The following is a 12,113-nucleotide window of genomic DNA, read 5'->3' on the forward strand; positions in this document are numbered from 1 at the left end:
TTATAATTCTGGCATTATTAATTTCTTATTGTGTGGTAAGGGCTGGGGTGGATATGTTAGATCAGAAACAGTCCTTGTACCACAAAGGGCTCACAATTTTACACCTCTCTATTTTACAGAGGAGAAAACCATGGCCCAGGGAGGTTGGGACTTCAATCAATCGTATTTATTGAGCACTTACTGTGTGCAGAGCACTGTACTAAGCGCTTGGGAAGTACAAGTTGGCAACAACTTCACCCAGGCCAGTGGCCAAAATGGGACTAGAACCCAGCTCTCCTGCCTCCCAGCCCCATGTCCCCTTTTAGGCCACGCTGCCTTGGGATTATAAATAATTTAAACGGGAATGGGAGGAATAAATTAGTAAAGACCTCTCTCTTTTAAATATGACCCATCTCAACCTTGGCAACGTAATAGCTTTATCAGCTCCGGGCCAACAGAGAATCTTTTCCGAGGAAATAGCCCCTTTGGTGCTTTTTAACCACTTAGCAGGATTTGTCATGTATTGCGCTTTCATAGAAATTATTTACAAAATAGGCTTTGTCCATTATGTTGGAAAACGGTGTAGTCGTTACCTGCCTAGAAGCAAGGAGCCTGGACCATTGGCCAAAGGATCCCCCTCTCAGCCCTGATTTTCAGGATATCTGCCGACACTATGACTGGCTGTAACTGAAGACGGAGATGACTTCATCATCATCAATCGTATTTATTGAGCGCTTACTATGTGCAGAGCACTGTACTAAGCGCTTGGGAAGTACAAATTGCCAAATTGGAAGGACAAATTGCAGTCCTTTCCACGTGGAGAAAAGGTGGAATCGAATCCCCGGCAAGGGGCCGAAACCAGTCCGCCCACTGATTCCCTGCTGGGTCCCAGTAGCCGCACATCCCTCTGGCAGTTGTTACCCAGTAGCCGCACATCCTGCTTTGCACATAGTAAGCGCTTAATAAATGCCATTATTATTTATTTATTATTGTTACCACTCCCCAACAATCTCTGGTCCTGTGGTATCGCTTCAGGGGGGTCCTTACTGAATTCCTAATTTTCCACTCCCGCTCGTGATTACCATCCCTAACCTCCTCTGGCAGTGGTAACGCAGCACAGCCGAGCTGGAACAAATATTTCGCACTTGGTAGGTAGACCAGGGATCTTGTTTGGGCAACTCTTTTGCCAGTTACTGTTTTTATACCTGTTGAATTCATTAAATGTTGAAATGGGCCACTAAATGAGCACCCACTGTCTCTTTGCAACTCTGAGATGCTCAAACCTTTGGGAGGACGGGGAACCTAAGCATTTTAATTGGAAATGAAAATTGCGGTGCAGATCACCAGGCTCTGAAACCAGAACTAAAGCATTAAAAAAGGACCTATTGCTGTGAAGGTTTCACTGGAGACCGTGAAATGATTTCCTACTGAATGAAACGGGGCTTAGATCAGTGAGCTGCTTCATTTGTTCTGTGTCCTCTCCCCTGCCGCTCAATCCCCGATGTCCTTTTGGTTGGGAGAAAAGATCCGTTTCTGATAAAGTTTAAACGTCGACATTGATTTCAGCCCTGACTTTTCCTTCCAGCTCCCACTCCTCACGCATTCCCTCTGGCTTCAGGTTCTACCTTCCCGGGATGAGGTGTCTGAGGTATCTCTCTCCGGGTTGCCCTTAGTCCATCGCCCCACCCGCTCCGCAACAACTACTGCTTCCTCGATGATTTCCCGGGACACTAGAGGCCATCTTGACCTAGAATAGAATAAATCTATTCTATTTTATTTTGTTAATATGTTTGGTTTTATTCTCTGTCTCCCCCTTCTAGACTGTGAGCCCGCTGTTGGGTAGGGACCGTCTCTATGCATTGCCCACTTGTACTTCCCAAGCGCTTAGTCCAGTGCTCTGCACACAGTAAGCGCTCAATAAATACGATTGATTGATTGATTGACCTCCAACCCCAGGCCCCACCCTGGCTCAGCACTGTCTTCAGGTGATTAACGCACAGTCTCGATGCCTCTAAAATCAAGCTGGCCTACTTACGTGTGATCTACCAAAATAATAAATAAGCACTTAAATACGGCTCAGATAGTCCTAATTACCTCAGTTCCCCAGAAAGTTTTAAATAAATGATGCTGCTTTCATTTCTTGGTTCCTGCCATTTTGCGGTTTAGCGGAATGGGAGTCAGAAGACCTGGGTTCTAATCCTGGCTCTGCCACTTGCCGGCTGGGTGATCTTGGGTAAGTCACTTCACTGCTCTATGATAATAATAATGATGATGGCATTTATTAGGCGCTTACTTTGTGCCAAGCACTGTCCTAAGCGCTGGGGGGGATACAAGGTGATCAGGTTGTCCCACATGGGGCTCACAGTCTTAATCCCCATTTTACAGATGAGGTAACTGAGGCCCAGAGAAGTCAATCAATCAATCAATCAATCGGATTTATTGAGCGCTTACTGTGTGCAGAGCACTGTACTAAGCGCTTGGGAAGTACAAGTTGGCAACATATAGAGACAGTCCCTACCCAACAGTGGGCTCACAGTCTAAAAGTCAAGTGACTCGCCTCCAAATTGGCGGAGGCGGATTGCTCTGTGCCTCAGTTTCCTCAGCTATAAAATGGGGATTCAATACCTGGTCTCCCTCCTCAGATTTTGAGCCCATTGTGGGATAGGGCCTACAGTCTGATTGTCTTGTATCCAACCTCGTTCTTATTGCAGTCCATAGTAAGTAGTTAACGAATACCATTTTACAGATGAGGTAACTGAGGCCCAGAGAAGTGAATCAATCGATCAATCAATCGGATTTATTGAGCGCTTACTGTGTGCAGAGCACTGTACTAAGCGCTTGGGAAGTACAAGTTGGCAACATATAGAGACAGTCCCTACCCAACAGTGGGCTCACAGTCTAAAAGTCAAGTGACTCGCCTCCAAATTGGCGGAGGCGGATTGCTCTGTGCCTCAGTTTCCTCAGCTATAAAATGGGGATTCAATACCTGGTCTCCCTCCTCAGATTTTGAGCCCATTGTGGGATAGGGCCTACAGTCTGATTGTCTCGTATCCAACCTCGTTCTTATTGCAGTCCATAGTAAGTAGTTAACGAATACCACAATTATTATTAGTCTTGCTAGACTGTAAAGTCCGTAGTAAGTGGTTAACAACCCAGTTAAAGTCCTTGAGGGCAGGGATCATGTCTATCGACTGTACTGTCCTCTGAAGTGCTTCATTCAGTGCTCTGCATATAGTGCTCAATAAATAGCAGCATGGTGTAGTGGCTAGAGCACCGGCCTACGAGTAAGAAGGTCATGGGTTCTAATCCCAGCTCCACTCCACCACCTTTGTGCTTGGTAACCTTGGGCAAGCCGCTTCACTTCTCTATGCCTGTTACCTCATCTCTAAAATGGGGATTGAGACTGTGAGCCCCACATGGGACAGGGACTGTGTCCAACCCGATTTGCTTCCATCCACCCCAGTGCTTGGAATAATAATAATAATAATGGCATTTATTAAGCGCTTACTATGTGCAAAGCACTGTTCTAAGCGCTGGGGAGGTTACAAGGTGATCAGGTTGTCCCACGGCGGGGCCCATAGTCTTCATCCCCATTTTACAGATGGGGAACTGAGGCCCAGAGAAGTTAAGTGATCTGCCCAAAGTCACACAGCTGACAGTTGGTATAGCTGGGATTGGAACCCATGACCTCTGACTCCAAAGCCCGGCCTCTTTCCACTGAGCCACGCTGCTTCAATCAATCAGCAGAACAGTGCACGGCACACAGTAAGCACCTAACAAAAATTAGTAGTAATAATATTAAAAGTATTAAGTAATATTAAATATTTTAATTTTTTTATATTTTTTAAATAGAAAATATTTGAAAATACCATTAATTGGTTACTGCATGCCATATTAAGAATGGACAGATAGTCTGGGAGATAAGATTTCACTGTGAGTGGTTCTAAAGTTCACTGGCTCCTAGGAAATGCTAGGGAAATGTAGGTGACAAGGAAAAGGGGCTGGGGGAAATAATTTGAGGGCGACACCTTGGACATAATTCCAAAAGGAGGGGGGCTCCTGACCATCAAATGAAATTGGCAGAGAAGCACTCCAGCAAGTTTCCAGATGATCGATCAATCAATCAATCGTATTTATTGAGCACTTACTGTGCAGAGCAGTGTACTAAGCGCTTGGGAAGTGCAAGTTGGCAACATATGATGATGGCATTTATTAAGCGCTTACTATGTGCAAAGCACTGTTCTAAGCGCTGGGGAGATTACAAGGTGATCATGTTGTCCCACGGCGGGGGCTCACAGTCTTCATCCCCATTTTACAGACGAGGGAACTGAGGCCCAGAGAAGTGAAGTGACCTGCCCCAAGTCACCCAGCTGACAGTGGGCGGAGCCGGGATTTGAACCCAGGACCTCTGACTCCAAAGCCCGGGCTCTTTCCCACCGAGCCACGCTGCGGATCTGAAAAGGAGCACCGGATATTTTAACACGGTTCACCTCAGCAAAAGTCAGCCTACCAATTCATGTTTTATAATCTATTCCCTGAGCCACTGGCAATCAGATCAATCAGTGGCACTGTGTACAGAGGACTCTGTGGGCTTCTACCTCCTGATCTCTCCCAACCCCCTAAGTACAGTGCTCTGTATACAGAAGGGGCTCTAAAAATACTGAAAATTGATTTCAGATGTTACCAGGATCCAAACTTCACATCTTCTGAATAGAACATCTCAGTTCCTTTTCCATCAGTAACATTCCTGGTGGCAACTCTTCCCCACGTGCAAAGGCAATTTTCTGTTAAATCACCCTCTTTTGTGCTCACAGCTTCCTGCTTGTTACGGGGATAATGATGAGGAAGTGGGGATATTTTTTTTTTCCCCCCGAAGTGAATGCACCCGCGATGAAACGATCGGCGAACGCACTCATCGGGGAAGGGCAGGCTCGCTAATTAAGGGGTTAAAACTAAAGCAATTCCACATTTTGGGGAGCTAATTACTCCCTATCGTGTGCGTCACTGCTTGAGCATGAGGGAAGGGTGGGAGGGGGCTGTTGGCGTATAAAAACATTTCAGCTAGGGGTTGAGTTTCTGCCCCAGACGATAAAAAAAAGGCGCGGGTTGCTCGTTTCAGAGCCGGCAACGGAGCGGTCGGGAGAGCGGGAAAGATGTACCAGACCACGTTCAGCGTACAGCCGCCGCTCGCCCTTTCCCTCCTGCTTCTGGTCTCCTGGGCCGTGGCCACCGCTACCGCCCTGCCCCTCGAGGACAGCCTCACCTCCAAAGAGAGCAAGGTAAGGAAGGACGGACACATCGAACGCCCGTTCGTACTCACACCGCTACCGTTAACTTCTTCTCCCGCCCCTTTTGGCCCTACCGGTGTGTTCACCAGTACTTCCACATCCGGTGGGAAGAGGAGATGACTTCTCCCTTCTCGTTCTTCCCTCCTTTTTCCTCCTCCTACCGCTGTGGTTTTCGGTTCCACCTGCGTTTTCATCCAAAGGACTGAGTTAGAGGAAGGATCTTGGGACCAGGAGTTGAGATGCAGGGGTCTAATCTCTGCTCTGCTGGGCAAGCTAAGTGCTCTAGGCCGCAGTTTCCTCACCCTTAAAATGGGGCTAAGATACCTGCTGTCCCTAAAATGTGCGGAGCGGCATGGCCTAGTGAAAGGAGTACAAGTCTGGGAGTCAGAGGACCTGAGTTCTAACCCTGGGCCTGACACTTATTAATAATAATTGTGGTATTTGTTAAGCCCTTACTATGTGCCAGGCACTGTACTAAGCACTGGGGATACAAGCAAATGGGATCGGACATAGTCCCCGTCCCACGTGGGCCTCACAGTGTCAATCCCCATTTCACAGATGAGGCAACTGAAGCCCAGAGAAATGAAGCAACTTGCCCAAACCCACACAACAGACAAGCGGCCGAGCCGGGGCTAGAATCCACGACCTGACTCCCGGCCCATGCTCTGTCCGCGGTGCCATGCTGTTTCTTTAATTGCTTGCTGTGTGACCTTGGGCAACTCACTTCACTTTTCGGCACCTCAGTTTCCTCAACTGAAAAATGGAGATTAAATACGTTTTCCCCTCTCTACTTATTGCGAGTCCCCTATGGGACTAGTTCTGCGTCCAATCTGACCAGTGCACTGGTACATTATAAGCACTTTTCAAATAATAACGTGAGCCCTATGGAGGCAGGGACTGTGTCCGTTCTGTCAATAACTCAGCGCTTAGCACAGTGCTTGCCCCTTGGGAAGTGCTTAACAAAACCCTAACCAACTGCTCCAGGAGGGAGCAGGAGACGAGTTCGGTTAGCCACCTCTGAAATCCGAGCAACGCACCTCTGCCAACCATCCCCATCCATCCGTTAGCCTCGGAAATGCCCCGGGATTGTAAAACAGCCTCTTCCAACATAATCACTCAGCTGCCAAAGCGCGTATTCATTCATCACCCACATTTCTAAAATGCGAATTTATAGAGTCAATGTCCTCACTGGTGAAAATTAACTGACATCATTAAATTGACCGCGATAGGGATTTTCAAACTCGGCTGTGATTTACTCCACTCTTTTTCCTTTTGAAAAATTTCCAAGAACCAGTACATAAACTTGACCATTAAAAAAGGATCTTTCACTAAAATTATAGGATGAACTTCAGGCTGGCCGTTTTTCATCAGTTCGCCGCTGCCTTTTGTCAGCAGGCAGAGAAGCTGAGCAGCGAAGAATGAAACGGTTAGGAGACTTAAATGAGTGAACACTAACACACTGGCCACTAACACACCTGGGAACAACCAAAGTAAACGAATGTAGGTCCGGCTATCGGCTGCTTTGGGTTTTCATCGAGGAAGACAGATTGGAGGTTGAGAGGGCGAGGGAAAACTTTTCCCAAATGGATTCGGCTTAGGCAGCTCGAAGGAAACGGCTTTCCTCAGCAGGCAGAATCGCTCAACCGGAGCAGTCTGTTTACATGATGACCTTGCCGGATTCCAGGGGGCTGACCTGAAAACGGCGTTAAAAAACAGATTAAAAAGAGTGAAAAGTGGGGTTTTCCTAAGCGCTTAGTACAGCTTCTGCACACAGATGCTCAATAAATACTGTTGATTAAAAACAGAGCTACACAGAGGTAGCTTTTCTTTTTTTTTTTAGACTTGTTTAAGCATGCAAATTGACTCAGGTAACTTTTAATTAATTTTATTAATTAATTTTATTTTATTATCTTCAAGGCCCTGCTGAGAGCTCACCTCCTCCAGGAGGCCTTCCCAGACTGAGCCCCTTCTTTCCTCTCCCCCTCGTCCCCCTCTCCATCCCCCCGTCTTACCTCCTTCCCTTCCCCACAGCACCTGTATATATGTATATATGGTTGTACATATTTATTACTCTATTTATTTATTTTACTTGTACATTTCTATCCTATTTATTTTATTTTGTTGGTATGTTTGGTTCTGTTCTCTGTCTCCCCCTTTTAGACTGTGAGCCCACTGTTGGGTAGGGACTGTCTCATGTGTTGCCAATTTGTACTTCCCAAGCGCTTAGTACAGTGCTCTGCACATAGTAAGCACTCAATAAATACGATTGATTGATTGATTGATTGATTTGAGAGCACTCATGAAAGCTTTGTACAGTTCTGTAACTAGATCACAAGGGACAAATGCTAGCAGGGGCCACTTCAGATGGGTGAGAGGTCCATGGGGACACAGTCTTTTAGACTGTGAGCCCACTGTTGGGTAGGGACTGTCTCTCTATGTTGCCAACTTGTACTTCCCAAGCGCTTAGTACAGTGCTCTGCACACGGTAAGCGCTCAATAAATACGATTGATTGATTGGTGCTCGTGGTGGAAGATCCCAGAAAGCCCCCGTCTCTGTTTAGTTCAGATCTCAACCTGCACACCTGGGTCTCCAGAGAGAACTTGTCCTTGCCAATACAGGGAGGGACTAGAGACTTAATTACCTCCCCACCTGGTGTTTTATCCCTGCAAGTTTGAGAGCACAGGGTCACATCCTTCCTTCCAAGGGCAAAGTTGCCAAATGAAATGAGCAGGGGGAACTGTTGGAAGCGGGGCAGAAGCAGGCAAGGAGCTACTGGATACATGGAAGGAGGGAGAATCAGCAGAAACAAGAGAAACATCACGAGCAGAACATCTGCGCAGTCACTTGGGGGAAAGTTTGAGTGTCGGCTCTTCGCCCGCTCGGGATCTCCAGTTGTTCATCCGCTAAACTGGGAAATCACTTGGGAACTAAAAAGGCAGGAAGGACTGACTTTCTGTTTATTCACAAACTGGAAGATAAACAGAAAGGGGGTCTGAATAGCATTTCCCTTGTTGACCTGGTTACAACAATATTTGGTTTTGGATAGGCACACAGTCTGCATTCACAATTGAAACTGAATTTGAAAAGCATGGACTGGCTTTATTAAAAAAATTATTCTTGTTTCTGTTAGAAAAAAATTTCCCAAATTCATGGACTAGTCTTAAAAACTAATTTATGTGCCTCTTGGTTTTAGTGAGTTGTTATGACCAAGATATTCTCCAAATATTCACGAATAATCAAATGAATTGGGGATGCAGTAATTCACTTCCTAATGATATCAACGAGCATCAATTTGTTCTGGCAAATAAAAAAGCCTAATAATAATAATAATGGCACTTATTAAGTGCTTACTAGGTGCTGGGGAGGTTACAAGGTTGATCAGGTTGTCCCACGGGGAGCTCACAGTCTTAATCCCCATTTTACAGGTAACTGGGGCACAGAGAAGTTAAGTGACTTGCCCAAAGTCACACAGCTGACAGTTGGTGGAGCTGGGATTTGAACCCAAATCACCTGGGTTTCAGTCCCAGGTGGGCCACCAGCCTGCTGGGCGACCTTGAGCAAGTCTTTTACCATCTGTGTACCTCAGTTTCCTCAACCGCAAAACGGGAATAACAAGACCTAGCTCAGAGAGATTGTGAGCGTAAAATGAGATAGCTTTATGGGAAAGCCCTTTGGAAACCAAAAACGCTACAGAAATCCAAGGTGCTGCTATTATGAGTTTCAAACCTCTTCTGAAAAACATCCAAGTAAACCGCTGCTTTAAAGTGGAGCACTTTCTCCTAAAAGTGAAACCTGTATCAAACAGTTGATGACAGGCTGCACACTTATAATTAATGCCTAGGCTGTAAGTTTATTGTGGTTAGGGAACATGTCTACCAGCTTCGTTATACTGTACTGTCCCAAGCGCCTAGTACAGTGCTGTGCACACAGTAGGCGCTCAAGAAATACCATTGATTGATCGATACATACATCCAAAAGCATCTAGGTAAAAAACAGTGATGACACTGATGCTTCCCAGCAGGTGATCCCAACTAATTTACATCCAATTCACTCGCTGGGGGTGTTCCAAGGAGCCATCTGGGTTCCTCCACCAGCGGCCCAACCAGATTGCCGCTTTTCTTCCTTACAATGCGGAGTGATTGCCGCCGCTTCCTTTCTCCAAGCACCTGCAGGAAGTCGCGGAAGTGAAGACAAACAGCCTCCTGACTCTCCTCTCCGCCCTGTACGACTGGACCGCTCCCGGGAAGGAAATGCCCCCGCTCAGGGACGAGGCCGTAGCGCTGACCGACCGGCAGGAGAGGGCCCTGCTTAATCAGTCCCCGCTCCGGGAGAGAGGGCCCTGCAAGAACTTCTTCTGGAAGACCTTCTCCTCCTGCTAGCCGAACCTCATCCTCATCCTCCGTCCTCGGGCTGGGCCTGTTTCAGATTCTTCGGTCTTAATAAAAGTGAGAATGAAGCAGTAATCTCTTCTGGGCCCCATGTCTAATGTCCCCACCATGCATGGAGGAAAAAAAAAGACCATTTTCCTATTGAAAAAAACAGGCACGCCGCACCTACTATCCGACCCTGTCGGCCGGGAGCCGAAAGGGAAGGGGAGACTATTTTGGGAGGGTCCGGGGGGAGAACGCCTGCATGTTATGACCATTGCCCCTCGGTCTGTGCCGCCACGAGCCTTGACACTTTTTGCCCACCTTTTCACGTGGCCGAAGGAAGCCGGCCTTTGGCCAAGGCCAAACCCCAACCTACTCGATAACTCTAGTAGGTCGGACCTCTAAAACCCAAATCCTCACCCCATCGTGTTCCTTTTCCATCAGATCAGGAACCCTTGATTTAATGCCTCCTACTTGCATCAAACATACTCAATGGGAATTTCAGTCGTCAGTCTGAGATGCCAAATTTTAGCCCTGAGTGATTTTTCCCTAATAGCTGAGCGGGGAGGTTTTAATATGGAAAAACTGGGTAAGACACAGAGCACTGTATCTCTCTCCATCCTGGGATAATGGGGGAGTGAGCTCACCCACTGTCTCGGCCTGCGCTGACCGGTCTGGTCCACTGCTTGCCCTAATTACACCGTACGTAACTCAGTAAAGAGGTGCAAGGTCTGCGAGACAATTACCTCCACCCACATTTCTGTCTGAGGCACGGTTAACTAAGAATTGGGTCAGCGTGCGAGGGGAGAGGGCTCACGGTTAGCGTCCAAGCACTGCCGCCGCTTCTGGAGATCTTTCACCACACATCATTTACTCTGCGGCGTGTAGGGGGTCAGTGAAAGCCCTTCTGGTCCTGGATCCGGGCTCTCAGTCTCCCTGGGCAAGGCTAAAGCAGCTCAGCATATGAGAACGAACGGTTCTAACCCATTCTGGGGAAAGGGGGGAGAAAGGGAGAGCCATTTTGGCACATTTTGGCACAGGAAGACTTCTTAGAGATCAAACTCCCCCTTACCCTGCCCTCTAACTTTCTGATAGTCCCACATTATAACACTAGGAGCTGAGAGAGGATATCATGCCTCAACTTACCCTCTCATCTGCCCAAAACTCCGTTCCGAGGTTGTCGCCGTGAGTTGTCCAAAGAAGATTGGCTGATGAGCCCACTGTTGGGTAGGGACTGTCCCTATATGTTGCCGATTTGTACTTCCCAAGCGCTTAGTACAGTGCTCTGCACACAGTAAGCGCTCAATAAATACGATTGATTGATTGATGGAAGCAACCCGGACAACTCTTTAGATAATCCTGAAGCTGGGCAGTACAGGTGATCCTGGATTATCCACTTTGTGGAAGATTTCTAGGCCTCCAGTCCCACGGGCCGGCCTTCTTTCTGGGACTTGCGGCAGAAACCCCATCTTGCAACGGAGCCAACTCTTCCCGATCCCAAAACTCCCTGTCTCCCAGGCAATTCAGCAGCCACCTCTTTTGCCGCTCCGAGACCGAAGCCGCCTTTCTTACTTTAAAATAGCCGGGCCGATTTCTCTCATCCCTCAGTGCAGGCAGTTGAGAGTATCATAAGACACGGCTGGCCCACGCTTCTTCAAATCAACCTGCCCCCAACTCCCTAGAGGTAATAAGGGAGTAAAAAGAAATGTTTTCTAAATTCTGACTTGGCCCAGATAGAGCAGGTAGGAGGCTGTCTGCAAAACAGCTTTAACGATAATTTAGACCTTAAACAATGAGTTTAACAATTAGCACCCAAAACTCTGTACAGGTTGGGCTTCTGCTGCAGCTGCAGTGCACGCCATGAATTCCCAAGGAACCGCTAAGGTACTTTAAAACCCAACGCGTTTACGTTTTGCCAGGCACCAAATCTATTAATAATCATCTCCCAGGCTTTAAAATTGTAATGTATTATTAATAATAATTTTAAAACCTCACAGATAAAACAGAAAAATGGGAATCGTTAGAAAATTAAACGGTTACCCTCTTGGGACAGTAAAGGTGCATCAGTAATGCTCACGGCTAATATTGGGTGATTCACGTCACTATTCATTCTATTCCCCGCTCCCTGGAAAATGAAAAAGCCATTAGTTTTTCCTTTTGCTTTTATCCAGAAATTAAAGGCTGGTAAGTGGTGATTAGCTCCCGTCAGAGCCAGCTGTCTAATGGGGCTGACCCGGGCTGAAAGCGCGGCACGTGCTAATGTAAAGTTCATCGGTCCTGGAAAGCCGCCCGTTACCTTCACTCCAAGGGCGAGGAAGCCATGTGGAATTTCCTTTTCCTTTCCCCCTCCCGTCCGGAGATTGGGAACTCACTCCCTCGTCAGCCCTATCTCACGTCTTCAGGTCCAAGTTACCGCCGTACCGGCGCAACCACGCTTTGCGATGAGATGATTCCCGCGGCTGCTGTGCGGAGGGT

At 47.3% G+C, this 12,113-nt stretch overlaps 1 protein-coding gene across 1 annotated transcript; it reads left to right on the forward strand.

Moving 5' to 3' along the window:
- The first annotated feature begins 5,067 nt into the window (after positions 1-5,067).
- Positions 5,068-9,731, forward strand: LOC119928358 (cortistatin-like). The gene is made up of 2 exons (XM_038746543.1): positions 5,068-5,258; positions 9,432-9,731. Exons 1-2 carry the CDS (start codon positions 5,133-5,135, stop codon positions 9,645-9,647), a joined length of 342 nt encoding a protein of 113 aa, XP_038602471.1. The 5' UTR covers positions 5,068-5,132; the 3' UTR covers positions 9,648-9,731.
- The last annotated feature ends 2,382 nt before the right edge of the window (positions 9,732-12,113 follow it).

The sequence above is a fragment of the Tachyglossus aculeatus genome, chromosome 5 (genome assembly GCF_015852505.1).
Source record: "Tachyglossus aculeatus isolate mTacAcu1 chromosome 5, mTacAcu1.pri, whole genome shotgun sequence".
Classification (NCBI taxonomy): Eukaryota; Metazoa; Chordata; class Mammalia; order Monotremata; family Tachyglossidae; genus Tachyglossus; species Tachyglossus aculeatus.